This window comes from Abramis brama (genome assembly GCF_963993115.1).
Source record: "Abramis brama genome assembly, chromosome: 7".
In the NCBI taxonomy this organism is placed as follows: domain Eukaryota; kingdom Metazoa; phylum Chordata; class Actinopteri; order Cypriniformes; family Leuciscidae; genus Abramis; species Abramis brama.
In genome coordinates, this window is record NC_139969.1 from 22,298,583 (window position 1) to 22,320,017 (window position 21,435).

The window sequence follows — 21,435 nt, forward strand, 5'->3', positions numbered from 1 at the left end:
TGGACTGCGCTGACACATGCTCCGCGATCAGATGAGAGATGAGCTCCTTCATTGTGCAGTAGGTTTTCTCACAGCACTGTCGCTCCAGCCACTGGCAGGTGAACCTCGACATGTTCGTGTTCAGATTGATCCCTGGTCTATCTGCGTTTGAGCCGTCGAACATAAGCCTTTCTCCTCGTATCTGTCCGTTCTGCGTGGCGTAAAGCTCTTCTGTTGGAGTCGAGTGTGTATAACCGTCCTCCACGACAGAAGAACACCCGTCCATACAGATTAAAGAATCATGCTGTCCCCAAGAAACTTCCAAAAAACTCCTGTTACACTGCAAAAGATCCGCGGTGGATGACATCATCATCTGTCCATCACAAATGCCATAGACATCAGCGGCATTATCCATAAACATCTGAAAGCAAGAGCCGAACGCAGCCATATTGTACAAGTTGTAATATAATTCAGAGCGTGTGTTGTAACAGGTTTCTGTAGGCCTCCAGTTGTAAGTTCACTGCAACGTTCATCCATGAATCTGTGCGGATCTCAATGGCTATTTGATCTTTCGGAGAAAACGTTTAGATTATGTGACGAGGCTCGGAAAGAAGGTGATTTATACAGTACGTTTAACACGTGGATGATTTCAATTCCCAAGACTCTCTTCGTTTAGCATCTGTGTACTTGTCATTCATCAAAAAATAATTAAATAATCTGAAGACACAAGAGCACGTCTCAAACTCTTGGTTGTTTCATATGACATAATACACATTCAATATAAACTAAGCAAAGTGATCATTTTAAAAAAAAACACGACATCACACCTTTGGGCATCCATTTGTCAAGCAGCAGCCCCAATTACATCTCAAAGGAGGTCACAGGTCAATACCAATGACAGTAAGTCACAATAGGATTCAAACATAGCTTTTTATTTAACTCAAACAGATGCAAGTGGCCATTTCATTCAGAATAAAACTCATAACATCGAGAGTCCTGCTTATATCAGTTGCTAATACAGTGGTTTATTCTACCCACTCACTCTCAGGGTGAAAAACAGCATTATATATCCATAAAGTTTTCTTTTCTTGTGTCATAGTGTGGGAATGGGAGAACTATTGTACAATTTACAAAACAAACGAACAAAACTCAAACTGCCCAACAACAAAACGAGTATCAAAACCAAAACTTCTGCCTTTCAAACTAATTTTATGACTTGTACTTTAACAGTGATTACTCTCCATATAAAGCGTACTAGTGTCAAACTTCTCTGTATATAAAAAAAAACAAGTAAATCCCAGTGGTTTGCTATTTGTTTAGGACGGACTGTAAACAGGAGGTATAAATTACGCACCTTATAAACACCACATATCCAGTGACTATTTGGTATAACAAAGCTTCTGAATTGCATAGGGAAAAATCAGCGCATGAGGTTTTCAATCATTCATCCTCTGTGTTTAAAACTGATTTATAAAAGTGAGACATTTCAGCGTTTCAGGCCTCTTTTATAAGAATAGCAGTAGTCCTCTTGATCTAACGCAGAACACGTACACCAATAAAACGCATTTAAATAAATAAGCAATAAATAAAGCAGTAAATTAACATATTTAATAACAATTAACAATCTAGTGATTCAACTGACACGCATGATCAATAACTGGTGCATATTCAACCTGGTAACTAATTAACATCTTTGCAGTATTTGTAGTTTTTCCAATGCCTAAATGATAACTGATTTTGTTTTAATATTACTGTCTTTTCAAAATACAATATTGTCCAGAAACACATTAGCTGCTATTATTTGATGAAGTTTCTCTTTATTAAAGTATCATTGCGTTTTCAGCCTGTAGAAACTAAATATCTACACTAGGATGACATACTAACATGCACACAAACACTCACACTTTTTACTTCATGGTAAAATGGGGAGTTTGAGTAGACTATGTGTAGGAACCGGAGTAAAAGCAGAACATGTAACTGAAAAAACACTTAAATTCATTAATTCCTTCATATTACAAAAACAAGAAGCAATTAAGCACATCATAGTTATTTCTTCCTAATTACATCTATTATTACACATATACCATTTTTACTTATATAATATGTTTTACAAAATACACCTGCTGTTATTTAAAAGTAATAGGGAGTAAATGAGTGTTTTCATTCAGTTTTCACTCTTTAATTTAAAAAAATAAATAAAAGAGCGAAACAGTACTTTACGAAATATTCAAGCGTAGGATTCATTCAAACTTTGTATCTTGGGATGAGCCTTTATGCCGATGGTTTCCACACAACAGTCTGCATACAGTCCCAACTATATATTGGTCGGTTTAGAAAAGAATAAAATATCTCTTGGCAATGTATTCGGGATATGTGTGTAAATTTGACTTTGATGAAACCCAAAACATACATAAAAATGCTCATGAACATTTCACGTTGGAATTCGTTTGACACAAAATATACATCTAATTATTCAGAAATTTAGTCAAAAAGTACTATAAAGATTCAGTTAAATTATTAAGAGATGAGAGGAGCATTGGCTACCGATACCAACATAATCAGAAAAACACAAATGCGCTGATGCCAACCTCGCAAAAGTGACAGAGAGAAGTGACATCCCATCAGCTCTTCTCTTACCAAAGCCTTCCTTCGTAGAGCGGTCCATTGTTCAATCTGCAGGGGAACGGTTGAGAGGTTGAAAGCGACCCTTAGCAAGCACAGTCCTTGTTGGAGCGTTGTGGCTGCTCATTTAGCTGAGGGCCCTGCTTGTTTCCGATGACGGACGGATCCGCCGAATCCACGTTCTCTGACATCCTGTCACAGATTATGTCCACCAGACGCTCAAATGCCTGCTTCACGTTGATGTTGTCCTTGGCACTGGCCTCAAAATACTCAAAGCCTGTGACAGTCAAAAGCCTCAAATTAAAATAAGAGCTATAGGAAAACATCCTGCATATGAAAAAGTATTGTTAGACGCAAAAGTGTAAAAAAACACTCTGTTCAGGAAAACTCACCTAACTGTTCGGACAGCTGTCTTCCCCTCTCTGAAGCAACCACTCTCTCGTCTTCCATGTCACACTTATTTCCCACCAGCAGCACTTGAGCGTTGTCCCATGAATATGTCTTAATCTGGGTGGACCTAAAAACAATGAGAGGTCATTAGGAAAAAGCATTTTAACCACCTAATTACTACTGTAATTAAATAATAAATAACAATAAAAAATAAATAATAATAAAAAAAGATAAATTCCATTTAAAAAGGCGCATAAACTAAACGCTTTTGACATTGTGTCCTTGTGTACCAGTCGTGACGTGGTAAAGCAATAAATGATAAAAACTCTTATCCTAACCAGCTGCAACCACGAAAAGCGTCATGATATTTTATCGTTGTTTGGTTCCATGCATTATCGGTTATAATGCATTAAGTAACGCAAGTTACGTAATCAGATTACTTTTTTCAAGTAATTAGTAAAGGAATGAATTACTTTCAAAAAAACTTTTTTTTCTTTCCAAAAAAGTCATGCAAGTTACTTTGTTTTCCCATTTATTGACTGATAGCTCTTCTGTCCCCATGTTGAGAGAAATCATGAGTAAGAAGCTGAAGAGTTGTGTGAACATGATGGTTATTGTAGTTCTAGACTAAAGGTGTACAAAAACAGATTCAGTATTATATTACAAACGCCTGCAAAATTAAACATATTCTTTCTGTATTTAATCTCACTTTATTAATCAATGTCTTTGCTGCTGACCTTCGATGATCCAATTCAACCATAACAATAAGCAAAAATTACTTTAGTTAAACATCACATTGGTTTCATTTTTTATTGCTGAAGTAAGAGTGAACTTTCTTTTCCTTGCATCCTATTCTTCTGTGATCCAGAATGGCGGAACAGCTGAAAGGTTTGAGCTGCGCCCTCTACTGTACAGGCGTGAAATTTACTTTCCAAAATCCCGCTCCACATATTCAATTCCCGACGAAATGGATGTAGCGCCAGATCTTTTCTTCTGTATTGTGAGGTACATCTAAGTATAATTAACTCAAATAAAATAAAAAAGTAGGACAAGGACATGGTTCTATCCATTGTTTTTCATTGGATTTTGAGATGTAAAGGTAGATAAATGCAAGCTTGAGGTCGATTGTGGAGTGATGGGGTTTAAGCGGACTAAATACTAAATGACTGGAGAACCCCACCATACGTCACCAGAGAGAAGTTGTTTCCTTCCACCGAAAGATTGATTTGTAAAAATTTTATAAAAACATTAGGTGAGGTCAAATTGAAAAAAGAAAAAGAAAAAAGAAACATATATACAAGGAAGAATCATTCACAATAAGATTATTAACACTCATTAAGAAAATAGGCAAGGTGAATTTTCATTTCATGCCAACTTTAAACATCACAGATGTTTGGACTCGCTGTGATCGTGTCATGTGTAGCAATACATTACTAGTGGCTTGAACCATATCACATCACACCAGGTTGATGCAAATATATAGTGTATGCTCTCAGGACAGGCTGCATTTTGACAGAAACTAAGTCATATCTTTGCATATGTGTAAATTTGATGAAATACAGACAAAACAAGCACTATCGTACCAGTCCTGAACGGCATTAAAGGAATCCTCATTGGTGATGTCATACATAAGAATGAAACCCATAGCGCCACGATAGTATGCAGTGGTGATGGTCCTGTACCTTTCCTGCCCAGCAGTGTCCTGAAATATACAATAGTTGGAATGAAAATGTCTTGTGGTTTCTATTAATAAAACACCCCTTAACCAAAATCAATGATATGCATCTCAAATCAAAATAAGACTCAAGCAGAAAGAAAAATTAAATGAAAATTAAAGGATGCTTTGGATAAACTCCTCACCCATATTTGGAGCTTTATCCTCTTGTCATTCCGATAGATGGTCTTCACTTTGAAGTCTATGCCGACAGTGCTGACAAAAGCGGGTGTGAAGGAGTCATCAGCATAGCGGAACAGGAAACTGGTTTTTCCAACACTGCTGTTACCAATGATCAGGATCTTAAACATGTAATCAAAGTTCTGATCCGTAGACTCTTTTTGTCCATATCGAGCATCATTTGCTGAGGCCATCTGCAACAACAAAACAGATTCACTGCCAAAGAAGGTCATTCTTAAAATCCCTATTTTATTGTCATACAGTACATAATAACAGTATTCTATTCAAATCAACATGAAACAGCCTTCGAGTCAAATTTCAGACAAATTTGAGTCTCAGTCCTAAATCCTTCTTAAGGGGTACCTTGTTAAGTATAATGTGCATTCTTCTTTTCATTTTTTTTTTTTTTATGGGGAAGAGTGCAATTAAGAAAAGTGCAATTAAGAAAAAGAATTAGGTTAATTGTCTCTGGTGGTGGACCAGAAAGGAACCTGAATTTTTCACAGATATAAGTCCTTTATGATATTTTTATCATCTGCTAAATGAATAAATGTAAATGTAAAATAAATGTGAATTTGAGATTTCACTGGTTACAGAACTAGGGCTATTATAAATCTGGTATTGATAAATGAACAGATGTATAAACATAATAAAAATGCAGCATTTTAGACAGTTGCTATGGTAAAAGTAAAATAAAATAAAAAGTTGGTTTTGCAATACTAATTCATTTTGTATTCATTCATCAATCAATAAAAAAAAAATACATTTGAAAACATGTAAAATGATCAAGCAACCAACAGAATTATTTTTGGACAACTTGAGATGGACTGACCCATTTCATATTCTCTCTGAATAATAAACAATATAAGCAAGATTAACAAAGCCACACAATTTATGAGAGGAGGTTATTTTTATTTACACAGAAAGATTTGATTTGCACAAGTAGAAACAAGTAACTGCAGGATATTGTGTCTTTCCCAATAAATTCAACTGAAGTCCTTCTCGTGTATTCTCCAAATATTTACCATGGAAGCAATAGGACAACTGACATAAATACAAAGTTGATTATTCATATACTGTATGATTCAATATTGCACAATGGCATCAGAAACGGTTCCTGGCAATGTGTATGTGTTGAAAACAAATATGTTTTCCAATTCAGTCTGTTTGCTGAATCACAATACAAATTCAAAGCGAATATAGGGTGTAACTGGCACTATCCCTGTATCCTTCTAGATTGAGCTAGGCAGTCAGTGTAGCCAGGGATTTTAAAGGTTTTGTGCCGGCTAAACCCTGTGCTTAGCTGGCTGTCAGGAACTGAGCACACGACGTTGTCAGGGGAAGATTATGAAAATATATTTCCATTTTCTAGAGGAAGACCAAGGGGTTTCCTTCCCATATAGAGAAAAACCAACCTCTGAATGTTCATTTCAGGTTTATTCAGTCTGTAATTAATCAGGCCACCTGAGCAAAGCTAAATTCAAACATATGGTTCAGGCTTGGCGTAACGTTACAAGATAGGAGCAGGAAACCGTTGCGTTTGAGAAGTGCGTTCACAATAAACGGCACTACGGCAGTCTGTGTGAGCGAGTCTGCTGGCTGCTGTGTGGCTGATAATGGTTAAGTCCATAGAGCTCTGGTTAGCATCTATCCGCTTAACACACGGACTGATTTCCATTTTCATTCGGGTCAGTGAGTGACTACCATCGATCAAACAAACAGATAGCATCCATCATAACTGCTAGCGAGCGACAGTGTGCTGTGTGTCAAAAGCCAGTTGAAATGTTTTAGCATGCAGCGATGGATTATTATACGTTACAGCAAGGCTGTTTATGAGCCACCCCACTTAGCGATGTCAAATGTAGGTTACGTCGTTTTTAAATTAAAACCACTGATTTCCTAAAGTTTCTATGCGACTTCTTGGATCATTTCGAAATAAAAGCAAGATTAAGCGTCATGATGTTGGTAGAGAAAGCCCATCTTACCGTAAGAGAAGGTTTATTTGGTGTGGTTTGGATGCAGTTCCCAGCCTGTGCACCTGCGCTCGTGCTTTCGTCACTCGTCGGGAGTCAGCTGGGGGCGGGGCTAAACAATGATTGACATGTGGATGAGCTAATCACACGCTCGCTCGGTCACCTTAGCGACTTAGCTGTCTTCTGGATGCATGAAGCAACAAGATTTTTCAGATTTGTAGGCCCGGTTTCACAGACAGGGTTTAGGTTAAGCCAGGATTATGCCATAGTTCAATTAGGACATTTAAGTAGCTTTTATAAACGTGCCTTAGAAAAGCACTGACATATTTTAAGATATGTCAGTGCAAGTTGCTTTCAGTTAAAACAGCTCAAACATGCATTTTAGTCTGGGACTAGCTTAAACCTTGTCTGTGAAACCAGGGGTTATTTGTATAGACGTTTTTGTTTAATATCAGGGAAGCCCATTTCATAATAATTTTGTACAGTTCATAATTTCAATGAAAAGTCTTAATTCATATAAGTTGAATACATCAAATTTGAAATAAAGAAGTTATGACAAAAGTTTGAAATTATGCGAGAAACAGTTTTGACCTTTTATGTCATAATTCCGACTGTTATTTCTCAATTATCTTAATTATTTGACTTTTTGATGTCATAATTATGGTTATGATTCCATAATTTCAACTTCTTATGTTTCAATTGAGTTTTTTCATAATTGTGACTTTTTATGTCATAATTATTATTTACAAAAGCAGGGTTTTTTCTCATGTGGCAAAAATGGGCTGCCTTCCATATAACACAAAGAGTCTAGCTTACTAATATTTCTTTGTTTATTGGCATTGGGAACAGGAAAACAATCACAGCAACATTAGTAACAGCATTGTAGTGGTAAACAGTACTGTTGGGATTGTCAGATCTGCGACAGAATGAGACCAAACACAGGTGTGCGTTGTATAGTCAGACGAAACTTTGCATGGCCACTCAGCATTTCTTTCACCACACGAAACATTGCTGTTAAAAGCACAGACTGACATTAAGATGAACATATAGCCAATAATTAAAAGCCCCGTTTACATACAAAGATTCACTGTCTCCAATATTAAAATTCATACCATGGTATAAAAAGGACACACAAAAAAAGTCTTTCAGAAAGACTTATGAAACCTGTTATTTATCATGAATAATCTTAAATAAAATTTCAGCTTGACAAAACAACAGTTTTGAATAAAGAAGAAAGACAACTAAATTATCCAATCAGTATGTTACTGACAGTAGTAGATGTCATTGATGGAAATTAGCCAGTGGCACAATGGAAATTACAGTACAGCATGGATCATGCTTGCTTGGCACTTGTACTGTCATTGGCTATGTCCCTGTGAAGAGCAGAGCACTGATCAATCGTCAAAAACCAAAGAACATAAAAGGTCTGGCACAGAAAACAAACTTTGGCTTTAGTGTTAGACAAATGAATTTCTCTTGCAGCGCTCAGCTCTTGTTTTAGAACAAAGTGCTCACTTCTGTTTAGACATACATTTGTACAGATGGTAATATACCTCATATTTTTCAGTGTGACCAGCACAGAAACAGAGAGAAAGTACACATGTGGTTTAAGGACACCGATCACTTCCTACACAGCTAATGTGGGTTTCCGTTCTAACTCAGCCTTCAAGAGGTGCAACCACCTTACAGGGTACGCACACATGCTGGTTACCCTGCTGACCACAGCCAATCATAGTCTTCTGTACGCTAATAATGACTCCAGCCCTTAATGATGGAGCAACGTTTGGTAATGACAAAGATATCTCTAAAGTGCTACCCAAGCAAGCCGATTTAAAACAGTGACATACAACGTATTAATGCTTACGCTCATGCTTTGGATGAAGCAGAATAGAAAAATAAACGAGAAGCATATGTAAACCATGTGAATGTCATAAATTAAAGCAGCAATACTACAAATAAATGTGAGAAGTTAAAATTATAATAGTCAAATGAGTATCATCTGTGCAAAGGAACAACAATAAAAAAGCCATGGTGTTCAGCTGGAGTGGTAAATCCTATAAATGTGGCTCCAGTTCCACTATTAAGCACTAGGTGGCGTCACGTACAAATACAAAAGATCACAATCATGGCTCGACTTCAGTCTACAGATTTTTTTTAGCGATCCAAGGAAGACGGCGGTCACTATGTGGGTACCCTCAAGCTGTTTGCTACATGAAAGCAATCGTTTCTTTGAATCCTGAGATGTTCTGTTGTGTTAAGGTTAGGTTGTTTTTGTTCAGCTAATAATAGACCAGCTTTAAGTCAACAGTGTATCTTTTAAAAAACATTTTAGTGCACATACGTCTCACATAAAAAGTGTCCTGTTTATCGATCAATATGTTCGGACGGCTCTCAAAGGTCCACTTGTTTGTTAACTTTAAACCTGGGATGTCACAGGAAGACATTTGAGTACATTTCCTCTGTCCATATAACACAGGCAGTTTCCAGCATCCCAAAGTCATGAAACTGTTGAGAACGTTTTAAGAAAGCTTCATGGTTTGACAGTCTGTAGAGTAAGAGCTCTCTCCAGTGCAAGGTGACTACTGTGTAAAAAAAACGTCCCATGGAAGCTTTCCTACCTATCCTTTGCTCTCCTGCACTGTGTCGCCTCTGCCCGAGGAAGCTAAGAACGGGATGGAGAGGGATAGGAAGGTGGTGAAGAAGAGGTACGAAAGAAAACGAAAACTAAACGAAAAAGTGCACTAGTGTTATGTTCCCAGGCGCAGGCACGATACGCTTTTCCCTTCTTGGTCAAGTTCTCTATCTTCATCTTCACTGTCTGGTGGCTCACCAATCTTAAAAGACATTGTCCTGCAGCCAGGGGAGCGGGCGGTCAGGTTGGTGTGATGTGTGCGGGGAGCCGAAGACGGATGTTTGCTTTCTGGATCTGTCCAGGAGGAATCCTGTGCAATGGTGGTGAATTCTTCGTCCACCGGACTTTCAACGTCAGACTCCCCTTCCTCTTCTAAGGTCAGTTCGAATTGGAATTTCTCCCCCGCTGAGGCGATGCCTCCACCCATCGCTCCCATCCCAACCACACCACCCTTTTCCTCAGGGGTGGAAGTGGGACTGTGAGGGATCATGCTCTGGTACCACTCACGATTGTCCTCCAGCGTGTCGAGAATCTCCTGGGCATCAGGGTGAACCAGATCCGCCCAGGTCTCCCACAGTGGGTGCACGATGTAGTCAATAAAGCCCACCTGATGGATGAAGCATACACAGTCAATATGATTCTACAAAAATATAGAATAAAACAAAAATGTTAATTTTACCCAAACACATACCTATAAATAGTAAATCCAAAGAAACTGATTATTTTGCAGTGGTCTCTTAATTTTTTCCAGAGCTGTATATTTGTGTGTGTATATATATATATAACATATAACATATATGGATATATAAAATTTCATAATATCTATTTTTAGCTTTATAGAATATTAATCTATCTGTGTGTGTACACACACACACATATACATATACACACTTTATATACTATTTTTATTATGGTCCTCCAGAGTGCTGATCAGGAATCAGTGTTATTTTAGTATTATTTATGTATTATTATAGTATGCATTAATATTTTTAAAAACTTTTTTTTTTAATTTACATTTTATATTTTTAAGTTTCATTTGAGTTTTTTTATGTACATTTGTTTAATATTTGTTTTGTTTTAGATTTCTATTTAGCTTTAATTAATTTTACATCAGTTTAGATAAATAACAACTTATTTTATTTTAATTAGTTGCCAAAGCAACATTTCTAAATGTCGTTTTAGTTTTTTAATGTTAGGTTTTTCATCTTATATTTTATTTTAGCTTTATTTCAATTAACATAAATGATTTTTAACAACACACATTTCTATTACTACATATATTTTATTATTACAATATAATATAATATATTTATATTATTATATTATATTATATTATAATTTTAAAAAACTATTATAAAGCTATAGATTAATCTAAATAACAAAATGAGGCCCGAAGTCTTCAAAGAATGTTTGTGGCCTATCATTTTCCCCTCACTCACCTGTGATTTCTCAATGGAAGCATTGTGTTTATCACACATGGGGCTGATCTCCATGCCCTTGTCTCTCTCTCGGTCCCCCTGAGTAAAAAACTCCACCATGATGCGATCGGTCCACTGACGGTACAGCTCCAGGGGCTTTGTTGGGTTGCTCAGGTCAGCGCAGTGCACCATGTTCTGAAGAACCTAAGCATTTGATTAACCATACGTTTTTAATTATGGACTTTTAATTTGTATCAGTATAAAATGGCTTTGTGCCACGAAAGCTGAAAGTATACCTGTATGCGATCAGAATAGTTGTCTAACAATAGCACACCCAGACTTGTCACCTTCTTGGTCTCTACCATGGTCTTGAGATCCGCTAACAGGTTCATATGCTTTGACATATCAGTGGCTAGTACCTGCAAGGAGTTAAAATACACGATAAATAAATAAAACCACGTGTTGATTGTAGCTCTCAGGCATGGACCTCTTCATCACAGCCTCACAGATTTGTCATTGCCTCCATTTCCTCACCATGTCAATGACCATTTTGCGTAGAGACTGCCTCTGTTTCTTGGTCAGGTTCTGGAAAATGTCACAGTTTTCTTCCTGCAGCAGTTTGAAGCCAACAGCCAGGTGGTGGTTCTCCAGAACAGAGGAATCGTTGTACATAAGAGCCAACTCTGAGTCTGAAGAAAAGTATTAGGCTCTTAGTAAACAACAAAGTGTGCAACCACAATGACAAGATGCTGTTGCTCTGCCGTGGCCACTCACTTGTGTTGATGAGGAACTGGTTGGACACTCCAGGGTGGTCCACGTCATGTATTGCACTAGCAAACATTGCGGCCAAGATCTCAAGGTCGGTGAATACAGCCTAGCAAAACAGAATTCCGCGAATGAAAAGCCTTGCTTCAGAGACTAATGAGCAGATGATGAAAAGGGAGTTGATTGAGACAAACCTCCAGGGCGGGGGTGGACAGCAGGACATTGGTGGACTGGACCACGTCAGCTGCATGGATGCTGTTATGGTATGCAACATCTGAGTGATAGTTCTCCTCCAATGCCATCATGTAGGTAATGAATGTGTCTACAGGAATTTTAAAGGATTTCAACAGGTCTCTTTCCTGTGGATTACAGGTTCAGGACACTTGTTATCGTCATGGTTTGAACAAAACTACATGAGAAGTTTTCTGTTCCCCATTTTGTACCTGAAATGTTGTGTACATCGCTACTGTTAGCGGTCGGTTGCCAGAATACTTGGATATCTTGAAAATATCCACACCCCATTTGTCAAAGTCCTCTAACTCCTGCAAAAGGGAGTTGGATGCAATTAAAACAGTATTGGACTTTGTTATAATTACTGCAGATAAACTCCATGTTAACTGTGGTGATTTTAGTTGCTGATAGGGGGTTTTACTGGCCGTGAGAGCTCACCTTGGCCAGCAGATCTTCCTGGTCAGTGCTGATGCCAAAGCGTGGGATGCTGGAAGCTGCGACACTGGAGCTGTGTGTGGGTTTCTTCACTCCACTGATCTGAGACATGAGCCGCTTTTTCTTCTCCTTCTCCTTAGTTGATGGGGACATAATCTCCATATCATGTTGCTTCTCTGCAACACAGATTCATTTTATATATAACTATACACAATGACACAGCTCATTAAATGAGCACTGAAAACCTGTGAAAAAACAGAATTTAAACCAGGAAATAAATGGAAAGTTTTAAGATTTAAAACAAAGAAACGTTATGATGTAAAATGATTTTGAGTCACTAACCAAATCTGAAGCAAATTTGTGACATTGGCCATTTTAGGTCAGCATTTTCTGCTTCCATTGATGCACAAAATGCTCTTCATGCTCAAATTCTCATTCTCGGCATTCTTAAATCATGCTGGATAACATGGATTTGAGGAGTCCATCTCAGCTTGAGTGAATGTTGTTTTTAAAGCAGTGTCGTTACTGTTAACTAAAACTATTAAAATGTCTTTGTTAATTGTAATAAAGCTGAAATAAAATAAGATAAATATTACATAGAAAAGTTAAACAAAACAAAAAACTAGAAAAATAGTTGAGATACAAAAATAAAATAGTTGAGATTACTAAAAATAAAAAAATAAATGAAAGCTAAAAAGTTCATAAAACTCTTCATACATACATACATACATACATACATACATACATACATACATATATATATATATATATATATATATATATATATATATATATATATATATATATATATGTATGAAGAGTTCAGATGCAAAAGCCTCTAAGTGCCATCTGAAATTTTCTTCTAGAATGATCATTTTTATCAAGCTTGTATATTTAAGTTCAGTAATTTCACTTAAATGGCAATGAAAATTACCTATGAATTGTCATTTAAGTGAAATTATTGAACTTAAATATAGAAGCTTGATAAAAATTATCATTCTAGAAGAAAATTTCAGATGGCACTTAGAGGCTTTTGCATCTGAACTCTTCATATATATATATATATATATATATATATATATATATATATATATATATATATATATATATATATATATATATATATATATATATATATGGCAAACACAAAATACAAAAGATTTTTTTTCCACAATTCATAATATTTTTGTGCTTTGCCAATAGTATAATCTAAAATGAAAACATTTGTATTAAATTAGAAAAAGGTCACCAGTCGATTTTACCTAAGAAGGTGCTTGAGATGAACTCTGAGACCTGGTTTCCTGACTTGCTAGTCTCTGACAACTGGGTAAGCTCTCGATTCAGCATCCTTTTGAACTGTAGAACAAGAAAACACGTACACTTTGAGAATCAGCATCTCCAACTTGTATTTCATTTTAATAAATCCATACAATTAATTTTCATATTTCCATACAAAGCCCAACCAAATCTTTTGAGATCAAAACTACAAATATGTGCAACATGTTTAATTAAGAAATGTTAATGGGTAGAAACATCTCATGACTTAGATGCTCAGCTCTGAATATAGCTGCATTCAGAGTGGTAACAGCCCTTCATTCAGCTGCTACAGGCATCCAAGATTAGGGGCTGGACCAAGCAGGAGGAGTGCCTTTCATCTGTGTAGTGCTATTATGTAATCATACACAAGGTTTCAGAATGAAACACTTCCGACTGAGGCAGCAAATGTACAGTAGTACTGTAGGAGCTACACACACACACACACACTGTGACATCAGAAACACACCCAGACTGACATCCTCACTCCAACACTCTGCACCATCTGTAATTTATAGAGTGTCAACAAGAGCATCCCTCCCAACTTCAGAGCTTGTTCCCAGCATGATGCTGCCAAATGAAAGTGCACAGCTGAATGTGCAGAATCACAACACGAGCCTTACCTGAACATACATCCACGACAAAGAGAGCAAGTAACTGACGTCTGGCATTTCAGCACCAAATGAAGCTTGAACAAAACAGAAGCTCCCTGCGGCCGGTGCACATGCTGCAGACACGCTCTGTGCTCCGGTCCAGACTGCCTGAGCTCCCCGGTTCCACAGCAGTCTAACGGTCCACAGCTCATGATGTGGCGGCACCACAGAGCTCAGCCCAGCACCGGGAGCTCCAGTTGCCATGGGCTGCACCTGTGGCGGGCTGAGAGCGTGTGCCGCTGACTGGAGCAAGTTTGCATCGCTGCCGCATGCTCTGCTCTCCTACTCTGCCTGATTCATGTGTAAACACAGAGATCAGGCTCCTCCCAGCAGCCCCCTCTCTCCCTACTCGCTGCCACTCGCCAGCCAATCAGATGAGTTTGGCAACAGAGACTGGGTCAGGGGGAGGCTTCTGATTGGCTCTCGGCTCCACAGCACATGCAGGGGCTGGATGGGGTGGATACAGGGGGCTGGGGCTGCACCATGTGCACTTGGTTTGAAGTCGAAAAGCTTTAGGAGCCTCTTCATGCTTTGCATCTATTGTCATGTTGTTGCTGGTGTTTTATTAATACTTATAACTCATGCAATTATTATTTATATTGTATATTGATTTAGATGTTCAAAAGTTTGGGGTCATTAAATTGTTCAAAAGTGACAGTAAATACATTTACATTTTTACTTTCTATTCATCAAAAATCCTGCAAAAAAAGGTTTCCATGAAAATATTAAGCAGCACATCTGATTTCAACATTGATTATATTAATAATACTAAAGGTATCTTGAGCAATAAATCAGCATGTTAGAATGAGTTCTCAAGGATCATGTGACACTAAAGGCTGGAGTAATGATGCTTAAAATTCAGCTTTGCCATCACAGGAATAAAATTTTAAAGGAATTTGAAAAGATCTTAAAATAAAAAACAGCTATTTTAAATTGTAATAATATTTCACAAAATATATTTTTTGATCAGATAAATGCAGATATGGTGAGCATAAGAGACTTCCCAAAAATAAAAAATCTTACTGAACCAAAACCTTTAAATGTTAATGTACAATTCAGTAATTTCATTCATCTTCATTATTTATGATAACATTAACTCATCAAAACAAAGTGCATAAGTGTACAAGGAATATTTGATTATTAATAGAGTATTTATTTTACATGAATGAAAACTTTAGAAATCTCTAAATATGTCGCAGTTTAGCTCGTTTAATGGACTTGCCATTCTTACCCGATCTAATATGAAAATATGGCACTGCCAATTTTGATGACAAAAAGTATTATATTAACTATCTATAAAATTCAGTACTTTTATTTAAATCGAAATACTTTGAATGGTTTTTGCACGCTCAGTTATATATATACAGTATATTTTACACCTCAGCCAGAGCAGGGTGACTGCTGAACGGGTATTAGAAACGTTAGTGATGTTAGTGAGAGTGAAAACACAAACATGTGTTCATATGTGCACATGTGTGTGAGAGTTTGCATCTGCATACACGTGGGTGGGCCAATCACGCGTCACACAGGCTATGAAACCCCCAGCAGGAATGGGGGGAGATAGAGAGGGTGGGGGGATCAGATTCATCCGTGACTTCACTCTCATTCTCATTTTTCAGCACACGATGTGGTCGGGGGAGGGGAGAGATTCAGGACACGCATGAATCCCGTTCCGATGTGTAATTCATACGGAGGCATGTTAAGTATTCGGCTGCTGTTTTCAGCAAGTGCTGATGAATTGTGTTCGACTGTTATTAGTGGGGTGTCCCTGGGTGACAGTGGGGATGGGCCTGTCAGAAATGAATCCTCTTTTATTTTAGTAGATCTACCTTGTTGGATGCCATCTCACTGACTGAGTGACGTGTCTTGAGAGTCTCAAGCTGTTCGAGACACCAGTCCAGCTCATCCAGAGTCTCCACTGCCAGCTTCTGAAACGGCTCCTCTGCAAAATACAGTTCATATATTCACGGCTACTGAAATAACTAATACAAAGAAATGCACTGTTTTGCTTTTCTACAAGAGTTTGTTGTCTAACCTGGTAGGCTTGTCTTGCACATGGATGGTGGGTAGTTTCCAGTGGACCTCCTGTATAGATTTATAAGATCAAGTATGACTTAAGAATTTGAACAAGGATTACACAGTTTACTAGGACTGTAAAAGGGCTTACTTGCTCGGGACGCGGTCTTGCTGATGGGTCAAAACGGCAAAGTTGCTCCGCACTGTCCTCAAGCTGGCAAGGACCTATGAGAAGAACAATAATGTGGGTCCATGTCAAAAACACATCCTTAGTACTTTCTTTCTTTTTTTAGTTACTCCAACTTACTTACATCTTCATATTTTAGCATTGCAAAAATAAAAAAATAAATCAGTTAACAGTATTTATAATTTCATTATTATTGTCCACCAAAATCGATAAGCAAATCGGCGCAAGATACTTTCAACACTTTTTAAAGAATGTTATATATATATATATATAACCATTTTATATTTTATTATATCAAAAAAAATTATTAATATAAAAACATACAGTTTATTAATAAATATAAATTTGATTATAAAATGTATATTTTATGCTTTAACAGGAAATGACAATTTGGAAGTCTTAATATCTTATGAAGTTTTGCTTCACAAGTACATTAATCTTGTTTTACCAATGTTTAGATATTATTACTTGCAAACGAGATTAACGCTGATTAATAAAATTATTTTTGGAGTGAGTGAGAGAATAAATGTTACATAGAGAGGTGACCTAGTAAATGATTTGCTTAAAAAGCCTGGTTTGTCCTAAATTCTGCAGCTCTTTTGGAGTTTCAAAAGGACATGAAGGGTATCTGATTTCCAAAGCCATGCAGATTTCTCATCTGTCAGCATCCATATCGACAAATGCGGTATTGGATTCCTTGCCTGTTTTGTAAACTGAGTACAGTGGTGACGCAAATCCCAAAAACAAGCTGCATAAGAGCGGAAGGGCTGTTCCCGCCAATGCCAAAGGCAGCACACTCCACTTACACAAAAAAAACACTGCTGAATATTAGGAGATTAATCTGTCTTTAAAATATAGGGGGTGTAGAGTCAAACTGCCATGTTCCTTAAAAGAGTGGTCATCTGAAACCACATGACGCAAAGTCTCTAATTGCCTATTAATGTCAGACTATGCAAGCTTTTCATTTTCATGACCCACTCTACTACTAACCTGTGCAAATGGTGTAACTATCATGTCTTCTCCATGTCTGTAATAGAAAAATACATTAACAAATCACAAATCAAACTCAAAAAATGACATACTGGAAAAGACAGCTCTTTAATCTCCCAATAATAAAAGGAGGCACATAAAATTACTTAAGGATCAGTGAAAAAGAATGACTAAGAGTTTAACTGTGGAGAATTAAGGATGTGGTCGGCTTCAGGTTACAGCACACCATCATTCAGAAGAGCAAGAGGGTGGTAAAACAGCTCAGCATAAGGAGGGCACCTCAGACTCTCCAATGGGATATTAGAAATGCTACATTAAAAGCTTATGGAAATACGTAATAAGAACATAGATGGGTTCAGCGTGGTCGGACAGGGTGTGTCATGCATGTGTATTTGAGGAGCAGCAGGAGAGAAGCCGAACTAGGGAACACACTGGGAGTTGCGCCTTTATTCACATATTCCAAAGCCTCTACGGTGGCATGCCGATCGCTCATGGTGGTAAAGAGGACAGAGGGGAAGCTCTGAGGTTTGACTGGTCTTAGACACTAGGGGAGAGAACCGGCCTGGATCCTGTAATGGAGAAATGCGGGACAGCCCTTTCAAGTTAACATTTTTCTCTCCTCACCGATTGAGCCAGTTGACTTCCCAGTGCTTCAAACTCTCTTCCCTTTGAAAAGACAACAAGAGTTGGTGACCTGGGATTAAGCAAGCACACTAGTTCACATCGCCCTAACAAACACCGGCAGTTGGAGCGGGTTGTGCTCACCCTGTTGGTGTTTTGTTGGGGCGGTGTGAACCAGTCTTAAGGTGTTTCGATTTGGGCGACTGGCTTTGACGCAAAGTGGAAAAATAAACTGCAGAAAAAAAACAAGAATGTGGCGCCCTTTTTCCGACTTTGTGAAATCCCAGCAAACCAGAGCTGACATGCAAGCGTGCTCAGATGGAAAGAACAGCTGGAAGTGGTAAAAATAAGGAGTTTTTAACCAGTGCCTTGGATTTTCCAAAATGGCTGAGCAATATGATTTGATGTAATACACTATTAAAATGGTGTGTCTTGGGAGAACTGTGTTTCAGACATAATCAACCAGCTGGAGTAAGCCACATCTGTTATGAGGCAACGTTTACAGTCCTAATTAACAGAACTCTTCCAGCCACAAAACACTGTAGCTGAAGTACACACTTGTGCAGTTTGTAACACGTGAAGCTTGCAGTGAATCAGACAAAATGTACATGAAAACTGAGATTGGAAACTTAAAAAGTTAAAAGATTTTTGTTTTTGAAAGCAGTCTCTTGTGCTCAGCGAGGCTGCTTTTATTTGATCAAAAATACAGTAATAACAGTAATATTGTGAAATATTAATACAATTTCAAGTAAATGTTTTCTGTTTTAATATATTTTAAAATATAATTTATTCCTGTGATGGCAAAGCTGAATATTCAGCATCATTACTCCAGTCTTCAATGTCACATGATCCTTCAGAAATCATTCTGATATGCTGATTTGCTGCTCAAGAAGCATTTCTCATTATTATCAGTGTTGTGCTGCCTAATGTTTTGAAATTGTGAATTTTTTTGTCAAAACTCTTTGATGAATAGAAAGTTCAAAAGAACACCATTCATTTGAAATAGAAATCTTTTGATCAATTTAAAATATTAATTTCTTTTTAAAAAAAAAAGAAAAAAAGTTTTTGACTTTTTCTACTCAGAGAAGGCATCGTAAATGCATTTAGTATGAGCATGAGTATGAGTCTTGATGCATCGGAGGGTCCAGACATTTCTTGAGCTTCAGTATATTAGGGGATCATGAATGAGACGAATGATACTCACAGCTCACTGGCCGTGGATGAGTTTCGGGACATGGCCTTGGGTGAAAGGTCGAAGTCGGAATCTGAGCGATACAGGAATGACTCCCGCCGCTGACTGTGAGGGAAATTGGCCGGCAGCACACGGCTGGAGCCTGGACTGGCCTGGGACTCCAGAGGACTGCGGCCCACCGACAGCCCATTCTCAACATCAAAACTGAGGAAAGAGAAACAGAAAGAAAGATGAACAATTTACCTGGGATAATGTATTAACTTTTAATTTGCCATTTTTACACTCCTTTCAGATAAATCGTACCCAATGACACCATACGCTCAACACACACCCTGTGCAAATGGCAAAATAGTATAGACGGTCACTGAGACATTGATAAAAATGGTTACACACAAATGTGAAGTGAGACACTTCCTGCATCAATCCAGATGTAAGCTAGCCTTGCGGGTTAATATGACAGAGATAAAAATTATATCACAGTCTCTGTGATCTCCATGACAAACACAAGGATACTTTTCAATACCTTACTAATATCAAGCCAGCAGCTCTGACACTACATCACTCAAGAAAGTCTGAGACCACTAGTGAATACAGTTTTATACATTACATAATTGTAATATATCACAAGTTTGTGTAAAACTTACCAATCATGTTATCCAATAGGAGTACACCAATATTGAAATTTTGGCCACTATAGATAAGCTAAAAGTAATATCTTTGTTATGGCCGATAACTGATAAATGGTAGATATTTTCAAAATATATTACTTTTGTAGTATATATACTACAAAATATTATTTACAAAATGTATTACTCAATTCAGTCTCAATAATATGAACTGAGACAATCCAAAGAACATCTTGTGCTTCAATGGAAGCAAAAACATCTGACCAATTGTGTAAAGAATCACATGATCAATGTCATATTGAGTAGTGACCCAGAAATAATGCAGATCTTTCTATTATTTTACATCATAAGCATTTTTTTAAAATCCTAAAAGTTTCTATTCTAATTCTAGGTTTTTAATCTAATATTTTCAATGTGAACTCCGCTTTATAATTCTTAAACACCGCTGTATACAGCAACACTGGAAGAATGTCAGCTACAGCATTCGACCTCATTCCACAGACAGAGATCTAGTACGTCGGTTATGGTGAAAGTGAATGAGAGAAATGCATTTGAGATTTCTTCCTCCTTTAAGCCACAGTCTGAGTGCAGTAAATCTGTCCGTCTCAGACAGATTCAGGTTTTGTGGATTGGGTAAGACCTCCTGAAACACAAGAGGCAGCAAAGCTCTGAATGGGCTGTGTTCTTCAAGGTCAATGTGATGCAGGAATGCGAAGCTAAAAATAGCCTCGGCTCATTGACGTGGAAGCATGAGAGGCCTAAAAATACCCTCCTCAGGTGAAGCCAATTCCCAATCAAACTAGCACAAAATTGACATGAACCATATAAGGTCATTTCATTAATCAATGGTCCTTGCCTCTGATGAGTTGTCTGTTTAACGATCCGTTGCTAATGAAGGTATTCTTCTACAGTGTGTTAAGTTAGTGTGAAGGAGAGAACCAACATCGCAAGTCAATGGCCACATTTTTTTCTATATTTGAGAGAGAAGGAAAGGCATTTTCTAAATGAATAACAATAAAACGATAAAGGAGACAACACCACTTTGGAGATCTATTTTTAGTCTCTGTTGTTCTAGTTCCAACACATAATACTGCAATTTATGTTGATTAAGTTCAATTATGACCAAATGCACCATACAGTATATTCAGCTTTTTTTAATACGTGCAATCTGTATCTTTAACATGTGAGCGAATTAAATATATCTGATAGTGATGGCGCTTTCAACGTTATGTAACGTTTATGTGGTCATCTAGTACAACAGGGGTTTTCAAAGACCTCCAAATCGACCTCTTTCACAGGTGTTGCATGAGGACAAGACGGATGTCTCTTACGTATTATATAATCAACCCGGTACACCCTATTCATGTGCCCACATTCAGGAGCGAGAAACATATAGACAGAGAGAGAGAGGGAGAGCAGCACTCTTCGTCATGGACCAAAACACACATACACAATAGCACATCTCTTTAAGTCAGTCTACTGTACGCTCTGGCGTGA

The 21,435-nt window shown here is 37.5% G+C and overlaps 2 protein-coding genes across 7 annotated transcripts in view; both read right to left on the bottom strand.

Annotated features, from left to right (window-relative positions):
* Positions 1–890: 890 nt before the first annotated feature.
* rab3aa (RAB3A, member RAS oncogene family, a) lies at positions 891–6,954 on the bottom strand. Its single transcript, XM_084120036.1, has 5 exons — positions 6,871–6,954; positions 4,852–5,079; positions 4,575–4,693; positions 2,994–3,118; positions 891–2,878 (listed from the first exon to the last, which is right to left on the bottom strand). The coding sequence occupies exons 2-5, from the start codon at positions 5,077–5,079 to the stop codon at positions 2,688–2,690; spliced, it is 663 nt and encodes a 220-aa protein (XP_083976162.1). The 5' UTR covers positions 6,871–6,954; the 3' UTR covers positions 891–2,687.
* Positions 6,955–7,668: 714 nt separating this feature from the next.
* pde4ca (phosphodiesterase 4C, cAMP-specific a) overlaps positions 7,669–21,435 on the bottom strand; it is a 43,518-nt gene continuing 29,751 nt past the window's right edge. For all 6 annotated transcript variants that reach the window (XM_084118906.1, XM_084118905.1, XM_084118907.1 and 3 more), the window contains 14 exons: positions 19,325–19,516; positions 17,500–17,536; positions 16,474–16,547; positions 16,342–16,391; positions 16,136–16,248; positions 13,602–13,695; positions 12,343–12,515; positions 12,117–12,215; positions 11,868–12,032; positions 11,683–11,782; positions 11,443–11,597; positions 11,205–11,327; positions 10,930–11,112; positions 7,669–10,097 (listed from right to left, as the gene is read on the bottom strand). In XM_084118906.1, the coding sequence (XP_083975032.1) occupies positions 9,606–10,097; positions 10,930–11,112; positions 11,205–11,327; positions 11,443–11,597; positions 11,683–11,782; positions 11,868–12,032; positions 12,117–12,215; positions 12,343–12,515; positions 13,602–13,695; positions 16,136–16,248; positions 16,342–16,391; positions 16,474–16,547; positions 17,500–17,536; positions 19,325–19,516 (2,050 nt within the window). In that variant the 3' untranslated portion in view covers positions 7,669–9,605. The remainder of the gene's footprint in view (positions 10,098–10,929; positions 11,113–11,204; positions 11,328–11,442; positions 11,598–11,682; positions 11,783–11,867; positions 12,033–12,116; positions 12,216–12,342; positions 12,516–13,601; positions 13,696–16,135; positions 16,249–16,341; positions 16,392–16,473; positions 16,548–17,499; positions 17,537–19,324; positions 19,517–21,435) is intronic.